The sequence below is a fragment of the Dreissena polymorpha genome, chromosome 1 (assembly GCF_020536995.1).
Source record: "Dreissena polymorpha isolate Duluth1 chromosome 1, UMN_Dpol_1.0, whole genome shotgun sequence".
NCBI classification, from domain to species: Eukaryota; Metazoa; Mollusca; class Bivalvia; order Myida; family Dreissenidae; genus Dreissena; species Dreissena polymorpha.
The window spans coordinates 58,463,630-58,490,667 of NC_068355.1; the positions used below are offsets into that span (position 1 = coordinate 58,463,630).

Consider the following 27,038-nt stretch of genomic DNA (forward strand, 5'->3'; position numbering starts at 1 on the left):
TAGCCCTTGCAGTTCACCATAAAAGAGTGAGCATGATATTTACCATAACAATTACTATCTTGGTGAACTGAAAATACTGAAAAATAGTGCAAGTAGTTTACAGTAGTTAGTCCCCTTTGACTATTAATGTTTTCATAATAATACAGTGTATTTTCTAGAGGGCACATTTCTTTTCCGATCTTCATGAAACTTGGTCAGAAGCTTTGTCCCAATGATATCTCGGTCGAGTTAGAAACTGGGTTATGCCGGGTAAAAAAATAGGTCACTAGGTCAAAAAAAAAGAAAAACCTTGGAAACACTGTCGAAGTCACATTTCATGTCCAATCTTTATGAAACCTTGTCAAAATGTTTGTCTTAATGATATGTTGGTTGAGTTCAAAAGTGGTTCTGGTCTGTTGAAAAACATGGCCGCCAGTGGACAGGGCAGTTTTCCTTATTTGGCTATAGAGATACCTTGTAAACACTCTAGAGGCCACATTTTTTTTCCGATCTTCATGAAACTTCGTCAGAAGATTTGTCCCAATGATATCTCGATGGAGTTGGAAACTGGGTCATGCTGGGTCAAAAACTAGGTCACAGCTAGGTCAAAAAAAAAAGAAAAACCTTGTAAACACTGTATTTGTCACATTTTATGCCCAATCTTCATGTAACTTTGTCAAAATGTTTGTCTTAATGATATGGTGGTTGAGTTTAAAAGTGGTTCTTCTCTGTTGAAAAACATGGCCGCCAGTGGGCGGGGCAGTTTTCCTTATTTGGCTTTAGAGAAACCTTGTTAACACACTACAAGTCACAATTTTTGCCCAATCATGAAAGTTGGACAAAACATTGGTTTTATTGATATCTCGGACGAGTTCGAAAATGGTCCAGATCGGTGAAAAAAAGCTTGTGAATATAGAAGTCACATTTTTTGCCCAATCATCATGAAACTTGGGGAAATGATTGATTTTATATATAACTCAGATGAGTTCGCAAATGGTCCCGATCGGTCAAAAAACATGGCCGCCAGGGAGGGGGCAGTTCTCCTTATGTGACTAGAGAGAAACCTTGTGATGGAACACTATAGAAGTCTAAATTTTTGCCTAATCATTGTGAAACTTAGTCAATACATTGGTTTTAGTGATTTCTCGGACGAGTTGGAAAATGGCTCAGATCGGTGAAACACTTTTTAGCTCACATTATTGCTCAGGTGAGGTTTTATATTTGGTCTTTGTCCGCCGTCCGTACGTCCACATTTGGTTTGTAAACACTCTAGCATTCACACTTCTCAAGCATTCTTTATGAAAGTTGCTGAAAGATCTGTCAAGTTTGATAATGAGCAAAATCACATAATTAATGCCATAATTATTGCCCTTAGATTGTGTCCAAATTTTTATTGTATTTTACAAAATCCTTGTAAACACTCTAGAGGTCACAATTTTGTTTCAGATTTTATTAATCTTGGTCAAAATATTTATTTTTGTAAGCAAAGTTTGATGTTTGGTAAGGGGGTCAACTCAAAATATGGGTCACCAGGTAAAATCTTACAAAAACAAAAACCCTTCATACGCCAGAGTTTTGGTTCAATAATGATGAATCTTGACCAGGATGTTTGTCTGGACAAAATCTAGGTCAAGTTTGACGTTTGGTAAAGATTAAATGAACCGACTCCTCTCAGGTGAGTTAACTAGGGCCATCTTGGCCCTCTTGTTATATATAAGCTTAAGTTTACAAGACAGGTTGAAGCAAGTATATACAATTGCATGTGAAATTTTTTATTTTCTCAATAATAAACCAATCGATGAATATAAACTAGGAATGTTAAATTTAAATAAATGGGCCACGTCAGGAAAGGCATGCCTTAATGACAAATGTTGATATTTTCTTTTTTTTTTAAGCCGATTGTTATAGCGATTTTATTGTGGAGTTGAATTGTAAAAAAATTATACACAGTTATGCCACAGTTATGGGCATATTCGTGATGTCATGTTATAACCCATTTTATGTTTGACGTTGCTAACATTTGTGAAGAATCAAGAAAATATCCAGTGCTGTATTTGAATTCTGGTTTTGTTAAAATAAAATAATAACATTTTGATTTATCATACAGGCCATAACATAGGTTAACAATGTTGTTTTATTGTCCCCATGCTTTTAAAGGGATCTTTTCACGCTTTGGTAAATTGACAAAATTGAAAAAAGTTGTTTCAGATTCGCAAATTTTCGTCTTAGTTATGATATTTGTGAGGAAACAGTAATACTGAACATTTACCATGGTCTAATATAGCCATTATATGCATCTTTTGACGATTTTAAAACCTAAAAATTATAAAGCGTTGCAACGCGAAACGATTGAATAATTTGGAGAGTTCTGTTTTTGTCGTTAAATTTTGTGAAACTACGGAGATTGCTTATATAAGGTATAAAATACGTTCAGAATATGTACTCGGCGAAATAGCTCAGTAGGCTAAAGCGTTTTTACTTTAGGACTCTGGCAGGACTCCAGGGGTCACTGGTTCAAAACCTGGTCCGGGCAATGTTCTTTTCCATTTTTTAATTTTATTCTTGATTTTTTACTGGAGCTTTTACGATCCAATGTTAACATTTATCGATATAAAGCATTTAATGAATAAGTTAAAAAATGCCAAAATCTGTGAAAAGGCCCCTTTAAAAGCGTGGGGATATTGTATTGATCTTCGCTTTTCTGTCCGTCCGTTCGGCAACTATCTCCTCCTTCACTATTAGCACTACAACCTTGAAACTTACACACATGGTAGCTATAAACATAAAATTGGTTTTGCCAAGTATGCATTGATGGCAGGATTCGAACCTGTGCGGGAAAATCTCAAAAGATTACGAGGCTATAGCCTTAACCACTCGGCCACGACAACTTTACATGAACACTTGCGTAAATTAGATATCCATAAGTAAACAGGTAAAAGGATCTTAGAAGTTTGAAAAAATCGCGGAAAATCATTACGGGTGCACTACCTTAACATAACTTCTTCATTTATTCACTAATTAACTTCAAATTAATACTGAACATTTCTTATGACATGGTCTATCTCGACCATCCATGTCCACATTAAGCAACCTGGGGCCCCACCAACATAGGCCTTGCCCACCCAAAATTGCCTTTTAATATAACATCTATGCGGTGTGGGGATACGCGTCGGCCTCTGCCGCGCCACTTCTTATTTTTTTATGTTATCATAATAAAATAAAATATTGTAGCATAGCAAAGGAACGAAGAAAGTATAGCAAAAGTTCAAGCTCAACAGGACAATTTATTGAAGAATATTAGGCAATATAATTTGTTTGAATGTGACAATTAGACAACTCTTTCGTAATTCTCTTTAAACTGCAACTTAGATTCTGTAACATTACCTCATTCATGTGCTTTGGTAATGGTTTGTTCATCTTTGCTTGCAGCTTTATGTAAAAGATTATGAACCTTTTTGAATGTAGATTTTTGAAGATTGGATGTATGATAATATATATAATTAGATTAAGTTGTTTATCGAGACAGATCCTGTCTTGAAACAGTAATGTTTTTCTACGGTTCTTCATCAGAATATGACAAGGGTGTAAACTCATCACAGGAATAATACAAAGATAAAGAAAGTTGGATTTTTCTTTTCATTTTCAACAGCATGTCAGCCATATCACGGGGGAGAGTTGAACAACCCATGTGCACATGCTATTTGAATCAAAGGAAGGGAAGACCCACTGTTGAAAGGATTTCCTGACAAAACCCTGCAAACATTTTGTAGCTAGGCTGGGGGTAGACCCAGCACTCTACCATATTAGCTAGCTGGTTGTGTTAAATTAATTTTGCATTCTTATTCGCGAGTTGAATTTGTTTCTTGCAGGGTCTCCAACTTATACAAATTTTCTTAAAATAAAATTCATTTTAATTATTAAATACTTACCTGCTATCCCTAGCTATACCGTTCTAGGTGGGTTAGCTTCTCCAGAAATCTTCAAGTGCCGCAATTCGGCCACCTCTCCTACTGAAAACAGATTCAGGTCAAACATAGTACAATGTAACCCAACCGGAAATCAAGAACCGTAACTCGTCTTACTTTTCATACCAATCAGGACTCCTCGGACAATTCCGCCATAACGGCGATCGTCTTGCTCATGTACATGAGCAGGTACAAAATACCCAGCAAAGCTGAAAACAATTAAAGTTATACGCGGAGACAGATGCTGCAATTGATCATCTGACGTCTGCTGTAAAGTCGCCGGGAATTTTTCATCTGATGAAGGTTCATCTGCACGTTTTCTGCTTATAAAACGTTCTGCGACGGATCGCTTTCTGCCACGTCGCATCGTCTCACGCACTACAAACAGCATTTATGTTCAAAGGAACAATTAGTGCAAGAACAGAAGTCTTGTGGGAATCCCACGAAGCTTTAATGTGCCCACACGAATCGCTAGTTTGTAAACTCATTCTTATTCTAAAAGTAGAACAAGAAGAGAATCCGTGTAAGAAAACAATGTAAAAAGAACAAAATAACTAAAATAATCAGTTAAACAAAGTATTTACAATGTACAAAATTGTCAATAACTTGTTGACAAAAATCACGAAATCCTCATGCTCAAATCATGAGCACATGGAAAAACCCGGAAAAAAAGTGAAAAACAATGAATTATAAACAAAATAATACAAGAAAAAATTTCTGAATGAAGCAGAAACGATAAATTATACAATTCATCAATTTCAAACCCAATTCCACCACGCAGAATTGAACAAAAAGTCCAAATTTAAAGCCGATAGAAAATGGCGATCTGCACGGTGTGTCTCCAGAAAAGTAAGATGAGTTACGGTTCTTGATTTCCGGTTGGATTACATTGTACTATGTTTGACCTGAATCTGTTTTCAGTAGGAGAGGTGGCCGAACTCCGGCACTTGAAGATTTCTGGAGAAGCTAACCCACCTAGAAAGGTATAGCTAGGGATAGCAGGTATGTATTTATGACATTAAAATAATTTTTAAATACATTTGAGTCCCATTTCAAATGGAACAATTAACTCATTTCAAAGATTAAACATTTTTGAATCGACAACAAAAAAACTAATTTCTTATAGCATATTTATTTGCTTAAATTGATGTACTTTGTCTAAAAATCAGTTTGTTCTATAGAATATAACAAATCAACATGATTATGAGGATATTGAATACAACGAATGCAAACATACCAGTTATAACAATACTTCATACAATTTTTAAGAAATAATTGTGAAGTTTTGACCTTGTTTTATTTTAGTCCTTTCTTTACAATCTGACAAAAAGATAAAATATTTCCTTCTCCTTTTATGCGCTAACAAATATTTTTTGACAATTCATCACCAGGAAAAATATCACTGTTCATGTTTAGGAGGTTCGTAACAAATAACAATAGGGCAGGTATTTTTCAAAAACACTACCTTTATCTATTCTGAATAAAAAAACAGCAACATATACACACCATGTACATATAAAGGCATCTATGGTTATAATGTGGTGCATTGAGAAAGCTAACAAATTGAAACAAGGCAAGAGCTACTAAACATTTCTACAGAGATAGGGAAAGAAAGACAAAACAAACTGTTTACTCCATGTAGAACAAAACAATTTAACATCGCAACAAAAATACCAACAAAAGCAAAGTCCATTCTGGTTTAATGTTCTATATCACTGGTACATGTTTACCAATACGCCAAATTTCTGACGAGTTCATTTTGATATGTTATTTACTATCCGCTTAATTTGCAAATGGTTCCAATATATTTGATGTATCGGCTGTGTGTTTGATTAATTAAATTTCTTCCACGATTTTTGCTTGCAACATATTGTTTTAACACAAGAAAAAGAATATATATTATATATAAGAAAAGGCTACATCAGCAAATAAACACTTTTAAATGGTGAATATTAAAACATTTACATACATGATGGCAGCAATAGATATAGCAATGAAATATAAATCCTTTTCATTATCAGGCATTTTGAAATTGAAGTTGTATTGGGACAAAAACTACACAAATTGAATTCCTTCAAGAACTGAAAATCCAAACCGGAAATTCTCTAGAACAACTATTCACATCAATAAAGTATTTCATAGAAATAAAGTACGTATATGAAATGCAACACCACTTTGTACACTAGGTTCTTGAATCCATCTAGACTTTAAGCACACAAGTGGAAGCATTAGAAATGTTCATTACCACATTCCTATTTTGATCAAATCTTCATAGGCACATTATCAACAGTAAAAGTGGTGGAGTCCGTGATTAACCCAATTACTTCCAAACTTTGAAACATTCAGAAAAAAGCAAGAACAATTGTAATGTATACTCTAACCAATGCAGGACCTTCTAAATGCTAAAGCCTATGTTCAAAGAGCTTTAAGCTATGACATTTGTATGGTACAATGAACTCTTAATTAAAAAGCATTAATATGGGCATAATTGTATCACACCTCAAACACATGCATATTTGAAATCACAGAGAGAAAAAAAAATACTCATATAAATTGACATCAGATTACATAATTGGAATAAAAATTTTGGTCATACTGTATGTATACTTTAAAAAATATAACTATAATATAATATATAGAAATTATTCATACAAAAGCCGAATGATTAAGTACAAATTGTGAAAACAAATTGGTCCCACACATTGAAAGACCATAAAACAAACATGGAATACATATCTTTCAATGTAAAATACCATTCCAAAAAGATTAGCAGTAATACATGGAATTTTAGATATCAACAGTTTATTGATAATTACTCCAGCGTCTGGTATTGCATCTCAATAATGCAATAGTTCTGTTCCTAAAGGCCTATACTTAGCCCGTTATTGTTCCAGCCAGGCCGAAAGCATTTAACTGTCCTGATTATGGTCCTTCTTCCAACCAATTGCCATCAAGCAGGCGAAAATGGTCATCACCATCTTTGACTTGACCTCCACGACATCCTCTGGAAGAGCGTAGATTCTCGCACCAATTTTTCTGCCCATTGAAATTGCGTACTTGGCATTTGCCATTTTGTCCTGAAATTGTGAATAATGCTTTGAAGAGCTGAATGATCTTGCAAAGTTTTAATGACCATATAAATTCAGAAATATTACCCACTCCTGACTGTGAAAATCCAGAGTACAATCTACCTAATGTACTTTTGTGCCCCCTTTTCTTCACACAAATGAAGTCTTGTTGTTAAAAATACTGGCTTCAAAACTAACTTTTACCATCAGATCATATACTTTATATGATTTGACATCATTTAAAACCAAACACACAAATGCCAGCATTTGAAATAGGAAGTCCTCCAAGATTATTTTTATCAACTTAATATGTACATACATGTAAATTGACAGTTCATTTTTGTATTTAAGGCAATAAAAAGCACATTTATTTTTATGTGAAAATTTTATTTATATTTTAAAGTGCCGTTGTATTTTGGTAAAGATTGAGGTATATTCCGGGAGTTAATGTAGAATTCTGCATGACGGGAATGATTTTGCAAGGAACTAATTCAAGGAATACATGCAAATTATGGTTTGTTTGCAAGGAAACTATGTGCAAAAAGCATTGGATTCAGTAGTTACAATTGTAAAGTACATGGGATGCAATGAAGTTGTTGACTTTATGTATTCTTACAACAGATTTCAAGACTGTCCTCTTCTGTTTTATGCAAAAAAGAGAACACTATTATAGAACAGAGATTTTAATAGCAAAAGCAATTCCTTTATTTAATTTGACAATATAATTGTTTACACTATCTGTATTCGTTTACAATATTATATTTCCAACTTAGGTATAACAACTACCAGTAACAACACAGCACAGTAACATAAAGTTCTTATTCCAACTGCTCATCTGAACTCAAGTGTGATGACGAATTTGAAGTTTAATTCAATACCTTGCAATAAAGTGGAAGTAAATTACCTTTTAATTTTGTGATTGATTAAGAACATTAGAACGTATTAAATAACAGATGCAGTGTCACAAACATGATTATAAATACCCCCAAACAGCACTGCCACAATAGTGGCAGACATGCACAAAGCTAATGTCAAGGGCATGACACCATAAATAAATGGATAACTACAGTCAGATGAAAATTGTGTCTTTCACACTTAATTGTCATGACATATATGAAGTTTTAAGTAAATTGCTTCTTCAATAAAACAAGAGGGCCTGAAAGGCCCAAAGTCGCTCACCTGAGATAACATTATAATAATGACAAATCTTCTGACCAAGTTTCACGAAGATCGGAAAATAAAGGTGGCCTCTAGAGTTTTAACAAGGTTTTACTATAGCCATATAAGGAAAAATGCCCCGCCCCCTGGCGGCCATGTTTTCAACCAACCTGCATCATTTTCGATTTCGTACAAGATATTATTGGGATGAATCTTCTGACCAAGTTTCATGAAGATCAGACAATAAATGTGGCCTCTAGAGTGTTAACAAGATTTAACTATAGCCATATATAGCCATATAAGGAAAAATGCCCCGCCCCTTGGCAGCCATGTTTTTCAAGCAAATGTAACCATTTTCGAACTCATCCAAGATATCATTGAAACCAATCTTCTGACCAAATTTCATGAAGATTGGACAATAAATGTGGCCTCTAGAGAGTGAACAAGGCAAATGTTGACGTCACACAACGGACAACGCACGACACACGACGGACAAAAGGCGATCACAAAAGCTCACCATAAAAACGTGCTCAGGTGTGCTAAAAAGGCGAAGTTCAAGGGTACATTTCAACTTAATGGTGATGACATATCTCAAGTTTCACTTCCTGGTCCATATCTTGAGAAATACAATGTAGAAGTTTGCTCTAAACAAGAGATGTGTTCGTCAGAAACACAATGCCCCCTATTGCGCCGCTTTGAAAAAAAAAAATCATTTTTTTTTACCTTGAAGGATGACCTTGACCTTGAACTTCCACCACTCAAAATGTGCAGCTTTATGAGAGCGCTGCTTTGAATTTTTTATTTTTTTTACCTTTGACCTTGAAGGATGACCTTGACCTTGAACTTCCACCACTCAAAATGTGCAGCTTCATGAGAATGCCGCTTTGAACATTTTTTTTTTTACCTTTGACCTTGAAGGTTGACCTTGACCTTCCACCACTCAAAATGTGCAGCTTAATGAGAAACACATGCATGCCAAATATCAAGTTGCTATCTTCAATATTGAAAAAGTTATGGCCAATGCTAAAGTTTTCGGACGGACAGATGCCGTATATTTGACATTTGAACTTGAAGGATGACCTTGACCTTTACCTTTCACCTATCAAAATGTTCAGCTCCATGAGATACAAATGCATGCCAAATATCAAGTTGCTATCTTCAATAGTGAAAAAGTTATGGCCATTGTTAAAGTTTTTGGACGGACGGACAGACACCATATATTAGACATTTGACCTTGAAGGATGACCTTCACCTTTCAACGCTCAAAATGTGCAGCTCCGTGAGATGCACATGCATGCCAAATATCAAGTTGCTATCTTCAATATTGAAAAAGTTATGGCCAATGTTAAAGTTTTTGCATGGACAGATGCCATATATTTGACATTTGACCTTGAAGGATGACCTTGACCTTTCACCACTCAAAATGTTCAGCTGCATGAGATACACATGCATGCCAAATATCAAGTTTCTATCTTCAATAGTGAAAAAGTTATGGCCAATGTTAAAGTTTTTTTCGGACGGACGGACAGACTTGACATACTGACTGACGGACAGTTCAACTGCTATATGCCACCCTACCTGGGGCATAAAAATATATTATGCATATAAATTAAATAGTTCAAATGGTCATTACTTAGTGACATGTCGATACTGCACATGAAAATTCTGTCTTGCAACACAAACTCTTTATGGTGATTGCTAAAAGATTGCTTGAAAAAGGAGGAAGTAGTTAGCTAAAAAAAGATTGAACCATTTTATAAGGACAGAGGAATAAAACCAACCAATAAACCACACATGCAACCAAAACCCTGACTCCTATATGTTTCTCCCAGTCAAACTTGTGAGGGTATTGAAAGTTATGCATTGGCATTGAAAGAAGCGTGATCAGCTGAAAGACAGAGTAATCAGACCACTGTTTATGCCGACAAAACGTGAAAATGAAGAGTCACCCCAATATAATACATCCCGTCATGTAAAACTGGGCTTAATGCATGTGCCTAAAGTGTCATCCCACACAGACTAATCAGTGACAACATTTTCTGCTTTTATGGCATTTTTTATTAAAAGAAATTCTCTCATAACAGAAAATCCAGTTAAGGCACAAAACAGTCGTCCCTTATTAGCCTATGCGTACTGCACAGGCTTATCTGGGACGTTACTACGCACATACATTAACCCTTTGCATGCTGGGAAATTTGTCGTCTGCTAAAATGTCGTCTGCTGAATTTCTTAAATTAACATTTTCTTCGATTTTTTTCAAAGAATATTATCAGAATAGCAAACAGTTTGGATCCTGATGAGACGCCACGTTTTGTGGCGTCTCATCAGGATCCAAACTGTTTGCAAAGGTCTTCAAAATTCAGTTCCCGCACTGAAAGGGTTAAGCCCTGTTTTCCCAGAGTGAGGTTCCCACTCTAGACCCAAATATACCTCGTCAGAGCCGCTGTCTTTCACGTAGTCCCAGTTGATCTTCTTGGGGGCGATCACGTCTATGAGGTGCAGGATGGCCAGACTGTCACACAGGGTAGGGTCCTTGAAGCTGCTGAACGACACGGACTTTCCTGCTTCACGCAGCTGTCAACAACAACAACAACAGCTATGTTTTACAATTACCAGAAGTCATGTTAGGGGATTACTATATGAAAAACAATAACAACTCAAAAACCATCATCAACAGCCACTTTCAATAACAATATGCATGTTCAACTTCAATTCTTTAAGATATGTGCATATGGTATTTTTTCAAAACAAAAGACAACAACCCAAAATATGTCAAGAGTATAACACTTGAAGAAGTAAGTCTCTTTGTATGTACACTCTTCGTGCTGAATGTACATGTATAATTATCTACATTTGTTATATATGTTTGAAGCTATAATCAATATTATATGGTATCAAATGAAAAGTTTAAGATTAACGAAAAAGTTTAAGCTTTAAGAACTCATATTCATTTTACCCATATTAGAATATTCAATAAGTTTCTGTTTGAATATTTAAATACTATCTTTGCTATTCATTGGAATCCATAGTTACTGCATGTACTGTCAATTCTGTTCACAATGTTTCATGACTACAATATACATTGTCACTATAAGCACATATTTTGTGTGCAAAAAAGGAAAACAAACCAATTGCACCTACCCTACTGTTAGCCCAGTTAACGATGACTGCATCATCAATGGGTTTACCATCGTCTGACATTCTCGTGAGAATGGCAAGGGTGTACGCTCGCATCAGCTGCCAGATCAGGGCCAACGTGAGGGTCTGGTTGCCATCATTAATGTCCTTGCCATCAATGCCGACCAATGAGAATTTCAGCTGCTTACCCAGTTCTACTGCATAGTTGCAATTGGCTGAAAAACAGAATGTGTCCTCACATATACCTTGCTTACTTTGTAAATGAAAACTCAAACACCTTATACAAATATTGCACAAGACAGCGTTGTTTAATTAAGTTTTGATCTCATCTAAGCATTAAAATCACATTAATTTAAAGAGATTTTCAAAATTTAATATCTCCTGAACAGGGATTACCATGGCTTAAAATTGTCTTCAGTCAACATTTTAGTAAATTGGATTCGAATTCACTGAAATAATAGATAAATAGCCTTATACAAAGATTTGACAAACATTCACAAACTAAAGAAAAATAGACACATCCAAAACTAATTCCTCAAAAATACATCTATCTTTGCCTACCAATTTTTTCAAATGTAGCTTTCATTTTCTTGAATTCCTTGATAACTCTACTCCAGTTTACGCAGCCTGGTTGAATTTTGTCGTACAATTGGAAGATAACAAGACCATCTTGCAGGTCGTTGTAGAGACGGTTCACATATGGATTGATGCCCAAACTGTTCATCCAGTTGCGATAAGCTACAATAAATATAATTGCATGGTTTACTATGACTCTTATTTTGATGTAAATAAAATATTGTAAGCCACAGAATGTTTCCCAAGCAACCAAATATTTTCCAATTATTGGATGGTTTCAGCCTAAAAATAAATTAAAATATTTGTGTGATTTTTAACATAATCAAAATAAGGTTCCTTACAGTTATGTTGAACAATTAACAAATCATACCCATTTATAATGAATCCATGTGTGTATTGTCATCCCAGATTAGCTTGTACATTCCACACAGGCTAATGAAGGACAGCCCTTTCTGCTTTAGGGTACTTTTTGTTTACAGGAAGTCTATTCATAGTGAGAATCCATTTTAGGCGAAATTATGTGCCTGATAAGCATATGTTGACTTCACAACCCAATGTGGAACATCACTTTACGCACATGCATTAAACATAGTTTTCCTCATTTCTGCACAATAATAATTGTATTTTCAGATTCAAAATCCTAAGCACCATTAAGAATGAAGAACGCAAAATCAAATGATTAACTGAAACAAAAATACTGTATTGATTTTAGCCGAATGACTCTTACTTTTTTCTTCTCTGGTTTCCTCAATTAGTTCCACTTCCATGTCGTCAGGTTTCTCCAGGGCAGGGTACGTGTTGAACAGGTTGGCAACGAACGCGAGGTTCAGCTTCGTGTTGCCACGGACCACGTCCTTGCATGTGATGAATGCACGGCACTTGATCTTGTCTGCCTCTCTAAGCATGGCTTCCGCTCTCATCTCCCCATCTGGCTCCTGTAGCAGAACAACGATGGGTATCTGAGCAGGGAACTTGACAAACAGGTTTTATTGTATGTGCGTAACGTGTCTTCCCAGATTAGTCTTGCCGTCAGCACAGGCTTATCAGGGACAACACAATCAGCTTTTATGATAATTTTTTTTTAAAGGAAGTTTTTTCTCAGCCAATATCCAGTTAAAGCCGAAAGTGTCATCCCTAATTAGCCCTTGCTGACTGCACAGACTAATCTGGGAGAACACAGTATGCACATGCATTAACCACAGCTTTCAAATAATGAGTCATGTGTTATGAATGTCATTTTTTTTTTTTTTTTTTGATAATGATACTTTATTTACCTCGTCCATAGGTATGTGCAGGTCGAGGTCATCCTGCTCCATACCGTACATACGTTTGTGTTAGTATGCGTCAATAAACAGTGTTCTAATCAAGTGTTAGAATATAATATCCTTATACATACATATACACTAAATCATCTACAAACGTTTAAAACATCTTAAAAAAGCAAATAAAGTATATTATGAAAAATGGAGAGCAAATGTACATGTAGTGTTATGTAAAGCATATGCACAAACTATTTTCATTGTGGAAGTATAAAAAGGTTTTGGACTAGTGATAATTTTATTAAGTAAGGTTAAGGTTAAGTAAGGTTGATTGTGGAGTTTTTAATGGATAAATTATAATCATATTATGATATTGGTTCAGCAAACAAACTTACAATTGCCCAAGACTGAACTTTTGTTTCACGACACTTAACAATGTTTTTGATTTTAAAAGACATATTCAGGCTCATTGTTAGCCCTTGTATAGATGGGACTATCCCTTTTCTCTGACATAGGTATATATATTTTTTCAATTCTAGCATAAGAATGAATGTCATGCAAATTTGAAAATCCTGACAATGGAAATGTTATGGCATTTTTTCATAGAGATGATGGGTGTTCATTTTAATATGTATGCAGAGAATATGCAAATCCCTGAATTTTATAAAAATAATTTGTTTACATTGGATTCGTTGCCATTTTTCTACAGTATTCAAGTCACATGGCATCAGTCAGTTAACTAACACAGGTTTTTGCTGGGTGAGCTGGTTAACGATTAGTAAGTGAACATACTTATACCAGTAAATGACAACTGACAACTTTTATAAAAGGTATGGGAGAATGAGCCTAGAACTTCATTGCCAATTGCCACGCAAGTCAGGTTGACAGGTATGGGAAGAACTACTGCAGAAAAAAGATTCATGCCACTCGCAAAACATGTTAACTGGCCCGGCTGTGATTCCAAACAGCAAGAATCATATGTTATATCTTGCATATTACCTAATGAGCTAGCTGGCTGGCCTGGCAAATATACGGGTTCCTTGTTCATCAGCTCATTGTGCATGAATATTGATAACAGAAATTTTCCGACATGAACCTTAACATCCAACTAACCATGATTGTATTTAAGAACAATTATGTGAAGTACACTAGTTTTTTTCAACTGGAATCGGGTTCCATGGAAACACAAACAGCCTCAAAACTTACTGTTGTTTTGCAAGTTATCTTGTGAAATGTTCACAAACGTGAAATTTACGCTAAACAATGCTTAAACCGGCCTAAATGTACGTACCATCATAGGATCAAGTCCAACACCAGCCTCCTTAGGTGCAATCTGGTTCAGCAGGTATGTGTACGCCTCAGAATCCTGTAAAGACAAACAGTTAACATTCACGTTTATTTTACCGCTATACTGTAGTATAGTGCAATTTTTATGAATTAATAGTTTTCTCTTCATAACATGGCACTTGTTCCAAAACAGAATTTAAAGAGTTTGAATTTGTAATATCCATTTAACTGATACCTTTGTGTTAAGCATTTGTATTACTGATAATGTTTTAAGTTAACTGACACTAAAATTTCCAATTTCAGTGGTATTGGAAAAAATCTCCAGACATAAAAAGAAAAAGCCCTGTTCGTACACATGTAGTATTACTAGTATCAAATTGATATATTTCATAATCTGTACCTCTTTTTCTTCGCTACATTTGGATAGCCATGAAATCTTTCAGAATTTGAGTTTTTATCAAAACAATCAATGTACAGTTACTTAGGTAACCTGAAGGAATCTACAAAGTTTTTGAGGGGCAATAAGCTGTCTTCACATGACTCATTTCAGAAATAACAAGCTGTTAATGGAAGATTTCAACAAAATATAATTCCATTAAGTCCTAATACCTTTCCTGCTCAGTAGCCAAGAGAAAATAGCTATGTTCATATAGTGACACTGTTAAATGAAACCAATTTTGAACCAGTACAGACTACAAGTTACTCAGAGGCTGCTTATAGTTGGAAATTCAGCCTTTAAAGCTTGACTAGGGTAAGAAAAGTCTTGAATTAGATTTTCAAAGGGCTACAAATGGGTCAAATGCGTACCTGAGAGGTGAAGGGTAAAGAAAAAACAAGCTGTGGATAGAAGAGTTCAGCAACATAACATTCCACTTAAGTCCTTAAAAACCAGCAAACCTTGATGTCTCCGCCAAAGTTGGCGATCTGTCGGTTGCTGCCAGAGTTCCTCAGATGGTAGTTGACCCATCGGACAAGGATCTCCTCCGGCGAGAGTTTCAGAAGGTCGTCTATTGTCTCCCCTTCCTGTAGCAGCAGCACCAGGCCCGGGTGTGACGTCAGGTTGATCTCGCTGAGCAGGCCAATCTACAATAGGCACGGAATGTGGAACTAAAATGCATGAAGTGTTGTCACAGATAAGTCTGCGCATTCTGAACAGGATTATCAGGGTCAATACTATCCGTTTGTACGGCGTTTTTAGTTTTGGCAGATCATCCCTGATTAGCTTGTGTGGACTGCACAGGCTAATTTTGGACCACACTTAACGCACATGCATAGAGCTCAGTTTTCACAGAAAGTGACTCTTATAACTAGTATTTACTTGTAGTTTATGCTGATGATAAGAAGTAAAAGGCAAAATTAAGCGCCAAAACCAAATAATAACTGATTTGACAATTTTTGCGTTTTGAATCCTCTGTAATTGTTTTTTATCATTAACATGTTCTTTAACGCCTCCTGTTTTTTTTATATATAATTAACATGTTTTTAACCCTGCTCAACATCCTCAAAAACCAAGTGAAAATTGCCATATGGAACCAGCCTAAAACCAAACGATGTGCAAGTAACTCACAGGCATTTCAGGCTTTAGGCTGTTTGCTGCTCGTCAGTATCTTTGGGTTGGAAATGAAGCATTTTAAATTTTAATATAGTAAGCAGCAATTTTATTCCTGCTTTATGGCACTTGGCGCACAGGTCCTTTGCTTATAACGTAGGTACATTTATCTCTCCAAAAGATATTGTCGTTCTTTCTATTTCACATATTTTTAGATGCTGAAGATCAAATCTACGCATGTTCTACAAGATTAATTAAAGTTCCTTCATTCAATCATGAATCTTTTTCAAAAATTCCAAAAAGTGTTTGTAGATTTCAAAGTTTCTTTTACTTATATAGTTCATGACATATGCAAAATACCTAATGACTTAGATCACCTGAACTTTACTTCAATCTTGAGGCATTAGTGAGTGTAGCAGGATTGTTAACGTGGTGAAGAAATTGTTTATTGTACAAAGAAGATATTTGCCTGAGGAAACGTAAAGTTACGAGTTTTTCAGGTTCATGAGGTGCAGAAAGGCAGTAGGAATGATAACTTTGTAGAGGTTGTTTGTTAAACAAAGTATATGTTTATGAGACAAAAATTTGAATTATAATTCATCAAGATGTTGCGATCATGGCAACACTATTTGCATATGGCGTGAGGTTTAAAGAGATATCATGACAAACAATTAGCTTGACCTAACTTTCCTTAACTTTTTCCATCTGAAATTGGTTACCTGTCATGTTTGTTTTTGAAAAATACTAGGATTGCCATATATTGAAATAAGGTATCTGACTTATTCTCTGATAGGTTGCTAGTAATAGACTTAACGGTAGTCATGTTAAAAACAAGGGGATTGTTCACGGCATTGGTAGAATATACTTTTAATAGATACATCTTTTTAAGGTTGGATTCTCCTTACTTTTTTGCTACTGAATATTAAAATCACTTACTTACAATGTAACAATTTGTTGTTACTGTTTATAAATCATAAAATGATGTCATTCAAATTTTATTTTTTTTTAAATAGGGCCTATAATGAAACAAGAATTTTGAGAATGTTAACATAAAAGAATACAGTCGATTGGTGTATAGCGGACTTTAGTGAGTAACAGATAGGTTAAACGTTTTTTGCAAAATACTTTTATTTATGTTAAGATTTATAGTTGTTTATGAATTTAATACAAAAATCCTATCATTGTTAAGTCGATTCATGTTTTTGTTGACGTGTGTCAATGTTAACAACTGTTTCTTTTTTTGAAAGCAAAAAACAAGGTCACGTTATATACGCACCGTTCTGGTGACGACAGGAAAAGTGCAGACAAATGGTTTCTTGAATTTTGCAGATTTTGTTTGGTAAACATAATGTTCATTGATGTAATATTTTAGTATTATGTGTCCTTTACAAAAGTAAGAATGCTCAGAAACCAAATTTATGCGTACCATATAAAATAAGCATGAAAGCTGCAACTCGGGATTTAGTGAATAACGGATATGTGGTGACCCATATTCAAGAATGTGGGGATTGTCTCAAAATAAATATTAACTCAATTGAAGTTGTCCAATACACATGTGGTTGGCGTGTGGCTATGATATTAATTAGTGAAAACATCATTTTTAATGAAAAATAATCAAATTATCATGAAAAATCGATTTCTCCGAAAAACATATTTTTCACTATCAAATCTATATATATAACAAGGTATTCAACTCAAAATGACCTGAATATAGGGTGCATCGCTTTGAACAGCCATTACTTCATCAATTGTGCAGCGATTTCCATGAACTTGGTCTTATTAAACGCAGAAATGAATTTCCTTTCTGGAAATGAACATATATTGCAATTATTTTTTACAGATGCTGTGTCAAATTTCAGGAAATAGCACGCTACAGATGTAATCCGATAAAGACCTAAGCGATACTGTAATGGCTGAATCAGTGTACCATGAAATTCGCGCTGTAAACAAATAATATTTTTTGGGAAATTTAAAACCACTGGCATGTTTCAATAGGAAAGACATGTGTCTATCTAGGTTTAATGGTTTAATTACTGAATGCATGGTGTTTGAGTTGAAATGAGACTCGAAGTCCTTAGCTATCCGTTATACACCAATCGACTGTAATACTAACGATTTGGTGAAAACAAACAAAACAAAACATTTTTTTTTTAATGTTATATACAAACAAGGTTAATGGACTAAATATAAACAAACACCCTTGAGTGTTCTTCTTGTGTTAATGATGTATTTAACTGAGTTAAATTAATATATATAATTTGTTTACCTTTCAATATCTTGCATTTCACATCTTTAGTTCAATGCTATATCAATTAACTGAACAGCATGACAAACATAATAAAGCAGAATATGCATATGAATCTGATTATACACAGATCCACTATCATATAAATCAAACCATGTTTGTCTATTTCCATGTTTGAAAGATCCTCTTCTAAATTGCTTTACTTCACGAGTAGACTGAACTCCCAATTTGCAAACAGAAACACTGGTTTCTGTGACACAAATTCACTGTGCACATTTCTAAACAAAATATGTGTTTCTTGTATCTAAAACGTAGTCTTTTTCGTTGACAAACACATTTCATTATTCCTAGCAAACTATATGATGTCAGTCGTTAATTCGATTGATATTTGTCATTTCAATAATCTTAATTTTCGCTTCACAACGGCGCCATTTGCACACAAAATACCAAACACAGTTTATGAAACCGATTTTAATTGGAAGATTGGGAAACGACAGCCAATTATATCGCTCGTTTTAAAAATGCTTAGGCAGAATCTACCAGTGTAAAATGCGGAGAGATTTCGCGGGCCGCAGATATATAAAGCAAATGTTCATTTTTGTGACCCCCGGGGCAGGGTCAAATTTGACCCCAGGGGCATAATTTGAACAAACTAAGTAGAGAACTATTAGATGTCACTACATACCAAACTTGGTAGCCCTAGGCCCATTGTTATGGACAAGAAGATTTTTAAAGTTTGCACAAAATAGGCTTTATATACGCATTTGTTCAATTTTGTGACCCCCGGGGCAGGGCCAAATTTGACCCCAGGGGCATAATTTGAAGAAATTTGGTAGAGGACTATTAGATGTCTCTACATACCCAATTTGATAACCCTAGGCCCAATGGTTATGGACGATAAGATTTTGAAAGTTTTCACAAAATAGGCCTTATATAAGCAAATTTTCAATTTTTGACCCCAGGGGCATAATTTGAACAAATTTGAAAGAGGTTCACCCAAGGAACATTCCTGAAAAATTTCATCAGAATTGGACCAGTACTTTAGGAGAAGATGTTTAAAGAAAAAGTTAACGCACGGACGGATGGATGCACGACGGACACAGGACCATGACATAAGCTCCGCTGGCCTCAGGCCAGTGGAGCTAAAAAACTACAAATTTTCCAATTGCTGTAAAAAAAAACCTCTATGCAGCTCTATTGCTAGGGAGAAAAAAAATCAAATACACCAATTTACCAATGTGAAGACTTCATAAGGCAAATTTTCCCAATTTAAGGGGCTTTCGCTAACATTTTTCCCAATTAAGCTGGTACTGGTACTTTTCACAATTTGTAAAAAAAATTGCTGGCAATAACAGTTTCCATTTTAATTTGAGTTTCTAAGGGACTACAAAAGTGTCAAAATGCCTATATAAATTGTAAACAGTTTAACTGATCCATATAAAATAAAAATACAAAATAATAACCAAAACAAAAAACCCATTGTGATACTCACTCTGATGATCTGCCACAGAAGTCCGAGAACGAGATGTGGTGTGCCATTCTCCAGATCCGTGTGTCCGATGTTCACCACGTTACAGCCAATGGAGCGGGCCGAGTTCAGGGCCAGGTTGTGGTTCTCAGTTCTTTGATACACATTGGGCTTGTTTTTGTTAATCGTTCTCTCGTCAATAGTTTCTGATACAGACTGGTTAATCAGTTTACTGAAAAATGGATGACAGTAAAGCTAAATTTTAAGACATAATTAGACAATAAGCATTTCATTTAATTGAGGTATTTTTTAATCTATTATTTATTATTCACAAATCTCCTGAGCATTTTGTTAATTAGGCACTGGTAAATGAAATTTACAATTCTGTGTTCAATCTGAAGGTTTTTTTTAACACAAATGGCAAAAGTAAGAAATATCTGTTTATTATATAGAACTTAAACACTTTTTGTTATCAATGAAGCTTTACTTTTAACATTCAAACAATAAAAAAAATATTTGTTTTTCCAATAAACGTTTTTTCTTCACATTCTTTTTAACCAATTTTTAATGACACAAACCTTAAAGGTCAAAGTCCATACAAAATAATAATACTGTCTCACCATTACCTCTCAGTTAACTTACCACAATAAAATGCCATCTTTAACTTTTGTGTACAAATCGTCTGAATCTGGATTGATGGGCAGTTGACTTTGACAGTCAGGGTCATGGATCAAGTTCCTAAAAACAAGCAGCACTCACTGTATGTCACAATTTATTTATACAAATTTTTATATCAGTAAAATAAAAAAAGTATAAATTATTACATACGATGCTCTCATAATTCACAGAAATTGAATTCTTACTGATCATTTGGATGTCAAAGAACATAATTATGCACTACACTTTGTTATCTGTACAGTTTTATAGTCCAGTTATGCCCAATCAGGAAGATTCTTGCCTTTTTGTTGGGCCTGGCTGTCCAACCCAGTTTTTAATGTATTTGGGTATTTTACTTTGGGCTCACCAATACTTTGAAATTGAGGATAAGTGTTTTAAATATTATATTTACTAAGGCTTAACCCACGGAACTGCAGAGGAAAATCAACTTAATGTTGTAATTTTGTTAACACAAAAATATATATAATGGGAAATTTAGGCAACCAATTAGGACAAATACATACTTTTTGACATTGTGGCAAAATAACAGCCCAAAATTTGACCAAAAAAACTCACTGTAAACTCACCTATTGATCCAATCAGCGAAAGCGTATCTTTCAGAATCCTTCACAGAATGGGTAATGCCGTCTGCAGAGCCTGTATGCTGTTGTATATCAGTCCGGGAATTGACAGATTTTTTGAAAATGTGACCTACATCCGATTCTTTCTTTAAACGTGCATATAACTGAAAGTGGACGATGAGGCAATGATAACTGGGATGATGATATTGACTCCCTTCATACATCACCCAAATAATAATGTTACAGCTTGAAATAAAAGAGCTCTCCCTAGACAGATTCTTTGCTTTGAAACTAGTTTTCAACGTATTCGTTTACAATAAAATTTTATCAACTTTGGAAGTAAAGTCTGCATAGGAACTACCTACACACAAACTACAACACAATAACTCCATCCAAGTTAAAGTTATTGAGCAAAGACCATTTTCTTATTTAAACCCTTAAAGTGCTTTGGCGGATACATCCGGTTGCCGCATGAGCTGGGTTAGAATTGCTTGACTGGATATCTGCCGCATGGGAAGGGTTAAGTAACAGTTACCATGACCCAACTGGTCCAAAATGAAATCCACCATAGGTTTGCAATCCAGCCAACTCCAAACAAAATTTGAGCATAATACTACCATCCAAACTATAGTTATTGCGCACAAACTCTTTCATTTCTAACTTCCAATAAAAAAATATGTAGTAGTACAGAGATACATTCTTGTGTCAGGAAAATTTTAACCTGACACTTGACTTCCACCCAATCCATATCATGACTTCTAAAAAGCTGATCACATTTTGTGGTCTTTATCAGTGAATGTATGAAAACACCAAGAAAAGATATGTAACATTCAATTTACTTTGCAGTAAATATAGAGATATGAATTATTTGTAAGCAAGTGTTTACCTGATTTATTTAGTCCATAAAGGGGTAAAATTCTGCTAAAATTTTGCTAAACTGCACGTCTTAGTTATAGAACTTTTTGTTTCATTGTTCTCACACAATGACCCCAAACAGTTACACATATTAGTTTCCATAACATATTTGTAGTTTAAACTGTGTTATGTAAGAGATGTTTCATGTTAACTTAACAAGAGCACTTAGAGAGTAGAATAGCTCCCACTATTCATCGAATAGTGTAGCTAAAAAATAGAATTGTCAACTTTGTTTAGTAAGTTAATAAACAAATATGGCATAATGACATAATAAAGCAACAAAAATTAAATATTTACAGCTCTAAATTCATTCATATCAATTTTTCCATCTCTGTTCACGTCGTCTTTCTTTGAGATTTCCTCCACAATGAGGCGAATCTTGAACTGGGGCAGCTTGATGTTGCACGTCTCAAGGGCATGGCCGATCTCATCGAGCTCAATGAAGCCATTGCCGTCAGTGTCCAACTGGAAAACACAACCAAATACTAAAGAAGCTATACAATTTGAGATAACCTTTTTGGTTACCCAACCCTTAAGTGATTGGTGGTATATCAGTCCAACTGGAAAACACAATAAAATACAAAATCAATACTTTAACTAGTGACCTGAAAATCAATAGGGGTCATCTGCGAGTCAAGATCAATGTACCTATGAATTGTCATGATCCTAGGCAAAAGCGTTCTTGGGTTATCATCCGAAAATCATTTAACTATTTCGGGTCACCATGACCTTGACCTTTGACCTTGTGACTTCAAAATCATTAGGGGTCATCTGCGAGTCATGATCAATCTACCTATGAAGTTTCATGATCCTAGGCATATGCGTTCTTGAGTTATCATCCGAAAACCATTTTACTATTTTGGGTCACCGTGACCTTGACCTTTGACCTAGTGACCTCAAAATCAATAGGGGTCATCTGCGAGTCATGATCAATCTACCCATAAAGTTTCATGATCCTAGGCGTATGCGTTCTTGAGTTATCATCCGGAAAACATTTTACTATTTTGGGTCACCGTGACCTTGACCTTTGACCTAAAGACCTCAAAATCAATAGGGGTCATCTGCGAGTCATGATCAATCTACCCATGAAGTTTCATGATCCTAGGCGTATGCGTTCTTGAGTTATCATCCGGAAACCATTTTACTATTTCGGGTCACCGTGACCTTGACCTTTGACCTAGTGACCGCAAAATCAATAAGGGTCATCTGCAAGTCATGATCAATGTACCTATGAAGTTTCATGATCCTAGCCCCAAGCGTTCTTGAGTTATCATCTGGAAACCACCTGGTGGACGGACCGACCGACAGACCGACCAACCGACATGTGCAAAGCAATATACCCCCTCTTCTTCGAATGGGGGCATAATTAAAATAAGCAGCAATAGTCAGCCATATTCTCAATTTGCCAATGGTTACAAATTAGGCCAAATAGCAATCATTTGACTCAACTTTTCCTTCACAAAACTCCACGAAACAGTAAAAATAAGACAACATCCTATATCCTATAGTAAATCTTTGTACAGTTGACACCTTTTAACAAATAGGTGACTGCACAAAATCTTCTTTTTAGAAGGACTGCCGTATCTTAAGAAGAATTCATCTCTGGGCCAGCAGACATCGTATGCCTCTAGTCTTATATCTGAGACAGTCTAACTTACTGGAAATACACATACATCATGAACACTAGCAGTTACAACTACCCTGGTATAGAGTGGATATGGTTCCCCTAAAATTGCAAAGGTCTCAGATTTGATCTTTAATCAGGGAGCATTGATTTCTCAAAGTTTACACTAGGACTGGTTCTTCCCAGGAAAGGGACTTGATAGTGTCTCTACTAACTGAAGGTATGTTATGCCTTCATAATAAATGTGTTTAAAATAAACAGGGATAAACATTTTATAAAAAATATATATGCACATTTTGTCAAAAGCCTGCTTAAAATTGTGTAGGTTAAGCAAATAGAATGTAATCTGCTTGCAGGACATAAGCTTAAAACAGCCATACTGTAAAGATGGAACACAGATATTAGCCTGCGGTTCATTAGATTAGAGATAACTTTCATAGGTTTATTTGAATATGTTTTTTTAATTGTGTTCCATTTCTAATGATGAAACACATACCAGCCCACCTAAGAAAACCAGACACACACACACACACACACACACACAAGCCCCTATGAAAACGAGGAGAAATTATGAATAGTGATACATTAATAAGATTGTATCAAGAGGGAAGTAAAATTCTACATTTCCTTATTTGTCCATATTTAACAAATGCCCTTGGGTCCTTGGCCATACATTCTTGATTTTAAAACAGATACAGATATAGATAAAACAGATAGAAAGAAAAGAATTAATATACGTGTACAACAAATATAGGCAAATTAAAGAGCACAATAAATATTCATCAGTATCACTGCGATTTAAAAGTTATGCTATATAAATTTTAAGCACTGTGGGTGAAAAGGTGGCCTGATGTTAAGTGTACCATTTGGAGTAACTGCCCACCTGTAAATTGACAATCGTTTAACACAAGGCGTTAAAGATGTGGGGCGTGCCATTATAGGATAATGCCCATCTATGAATTGACAATCATTCAACACTAGTCATACAAGATTCATCTTATCTCTCTAAAGGCCCTACAGTTATCAGTTGTTAGGTAGGCGACTGTACACACATAGTCAAACACGTCTAATAAATGCACAAACTGTGGATAATCATTTGAATCATCATGAAAGTTATCAGTTACATGTAACTGTTACTAAAACGGCCTGATATTTGATTGAACAATACTATGTATTTACTTGAAGGGTTTGGTAAAAGTTTTTAAAGGTAAAGCCTGAAAAAAGGCAACATGATCTTACTTGGCTAATTCATGACAGTTGTTGATATATGGACATTATATCCTGTCATTCAGACAAACATTTATGTTTATTTCTTGGCGATAGTACTTATTAATTTTCTTTCTCATTAACACATAATTTCCTTTACATATATTTTGACATCTAAACATATTCCAATTACTATCTGAAGCTTCACAGAGACAGGTAATGTTTAGTAAGAATGGTAATTAAAACTGATGCATGATGGATGACTAATAAAACCATAAAAACACACTAATAAAACCATCAGTTACCAGACTGTCATATGCAATATAACCCTGTGTAATAAAGTGACAGTTTTAATACAAAGATGAACATTTGGAAATCTGGGGTTCAATCATTCTTATATCAGTTTGCTATTTGGTGAGGCTAGACACTGACTCAGAGATAACCATATATTTACAAATCAACAACCCACCCTCCATCTTTTTTTAAGTAATACACAAGCTACATACCTAATTAAGGACCTTGGACGCTTCAAAGAACATGAAAAAAGCCAAGTTAGACTAATTGTCTTTTTTTTAAATATATTTTTTATAATATGGATCACTGTTTTCCATAGCGCTTATCAGAGCTCTAGATAAGGGTCGTATTTTCGTAATTACCAATTATTTTCAAGTCTGTTACGCTTTTATTTTAAAATCTTGTCGTACCATTAAGAATTAGAAAAATAAAGTTACAAATATTATTTTTACATCGGTTCGTATCGATTGTTATTGATTTCTTTTCGCGTATTAAAGATCTTTGCGATGCTTATATAGAATGGTTATCGGGTTTATTTAACAAATCGCATTTTTCCAATAAAAGCGGCGTATACAGTCTATCTGTCAAAAACAATGGCGGCACCCAGAGAGCGTCCTAAAAAACTGCAAATCGTCCAAAATCACGCTTTTAACATACTGTACGCAAAGTGAGCCGAAGTTAAATGTTTAGAAAGACATTGTAGAAAAGATCTTATACGATGTTGTATGTTCAGTTGCCGACACAGTCGGAAAAGCTAAACAAAAACGTGACACGACGGGTCCAAACTTAAACACACACAAAAAACATTGAACGAGTGGAAGGGACAAGTCCCGTGGCTAATCGTTGAAAAGATTGAAGGGGAGACCCGTTTTAATTGTGAAATATGTAAAAATTCATCTAAGGCATGCAATCTAAGCACAGTTTGGGCATATGAAGGTATTTGAGAAATAAAATTGTATAATACTGAAAAGACACTGTTGAAATCGTATAAATAAAGTTGCTAGTATGTTTATTTTGATTTTGTTGCATGAAAATAACCATTATTATTTATTTTTAGATCATTTAGAAAAAATAAGAATTATTTGCCAAAACTTAGTAGTAACATTAAGAATAAAATTTCAGAGTTAAGAATTCTTTTTGAAATCTGGTAGTAATTTAAGAATTTCACAAAACCTTATCTGGAGCTCTGGCGCTAATGCTTGAATAAAATATTTATGTTAATTAAAGCATGTAACACTTAAATACTTTATTAAAGATACAAATGAAAATCATCTATCCAAAGGCACAATCTAATATCATAAATTTCCGACACATTAGAAATAAATGTGTACTATGTGGCAGTGTAGGATCAGCTATACAAACGATTTAACCAACTATAAGGGTTTTACTGTTACTAGTGAGGGGAGGTTACTGACTAAAGTCTCCGATAAATTATTCTTTTTGCGTACTGCAAATACAAGCTTTAGGCTCCCTTCTCTAGAGAAAAAGTGAAGCATCTGGTCGTTCATAAGGGAATACAAATTATTTGTGGCAAAAAGTTTCTGGCTCTGACTCAATATGGCTGGTGAGTTTATCATGAAAATGAATGAATGTTGGAACAGCTATGAATGAATGTAACTATCCTATCAATTTGGAAAGGCAGGTGCAAAACCTGTCACCGAGGCATGCAGACAGAGGTACTGGTATGTGGGAAGTAGTTCACAGGGCTGGTATGCACATTTAAAAGAAAAGGTACACAACTCTAAAACCATTCAGACAGGGCATTTTAAGACATTAACAATTGTACTATTGTAATTTCTTATCACTTAAAGGGCTTATCTTAATTCTTTATTGATTTTATTAACTTTTAAAGCACCTACAAATTGTTTATCTTTCCAGCATTCAAATGGCACATATATGATAATTCTCAGGTCAAATGCCGAATAAAAATGATATTCAACACTTCTATGCTTCCATTACCTTCCTTCAAGTCAAGTCATTTATATTGTGAAAAAGAAATACATGGTAGGGATAAAGAATGTTTATCCATTGAGATTTGGAAAAAATTAAATGTAAATAGGGCAAGCTTT

The 27,038-nt window shown here is 34.9% G+C and overlaps 1 protein-coding gene across 2 annotated transcripts in view; it reads right to left on the minus strand.

Annotated features, from left to right (window-relative positions):
• Nucleotides 1-5,060: 5,060 nt before the first annotated feature.
• The window catches only part of LOC127881966 (plastin-2-like), a 31,496-nt gene continuing 9,518 nt past the window's right edge, over nucleotides 5,061-27,038 (minus strand). The window contains exons 2-13 of one of the 2 annotated variants that reach the window (XM_052430252.1): nucleotides 22,143-22,310; nucleotides 20,937-21,094; nucleotides 20,335-20,430; nucleotides 19,717-19,924; nucleotides 15,328-15,513; nucleotides 14,435-14,509; nucleotides 12,612-12,819; nucleotides 11,870-12,046; nucleotides 11,312-11,523; nucleotides 10,601-10,744; nucleotides 7,629-7,652; nucleotides 5,061-7,021 (exon numbers count right to left, since the gene is read on the minus strand). In XM_052430252.1, coding sequence (XP_052286212.1) covers nucleotides 6,854-7,021; nucleotides 7,629-7,652; nucleotides 10,601-10,744; nucleotides 11,312-11,523; nucleotides 11,870-12,046; nucleotides 12,612-12,819; nucleotides 14,435-14,509; nucleotides 15,328-15,513; nucleotides 19,717-19,924; nucleotides 20,335-20,430; nucleotides 20,937-21,094; nucleotides 22,143-22,310 — 1,824 coding nt within the window. In that variant the 3' untranslated portion in view covers nucleotides 5,061-6,853. The remainder of the gene's footprint in view (nucleotides 7,022-7,628; nucleotides 7,653-10,600; nucleotides 10,745-11,311; nucleotides 11,524-11,869; nucleotides 12,047-12,611; nucleotides 12,820-14,434; nucleotides 14,510-15,327; nucleotides 15,514-19,716; nucleotides 19,925-20,334; nucleotides 20,431-20,936; nucleotides 21,095-22,142; nucleotides 22,311-27,038) is intronic. The other variant, XM_052430259.1, reaches the window with a different exon arrangement.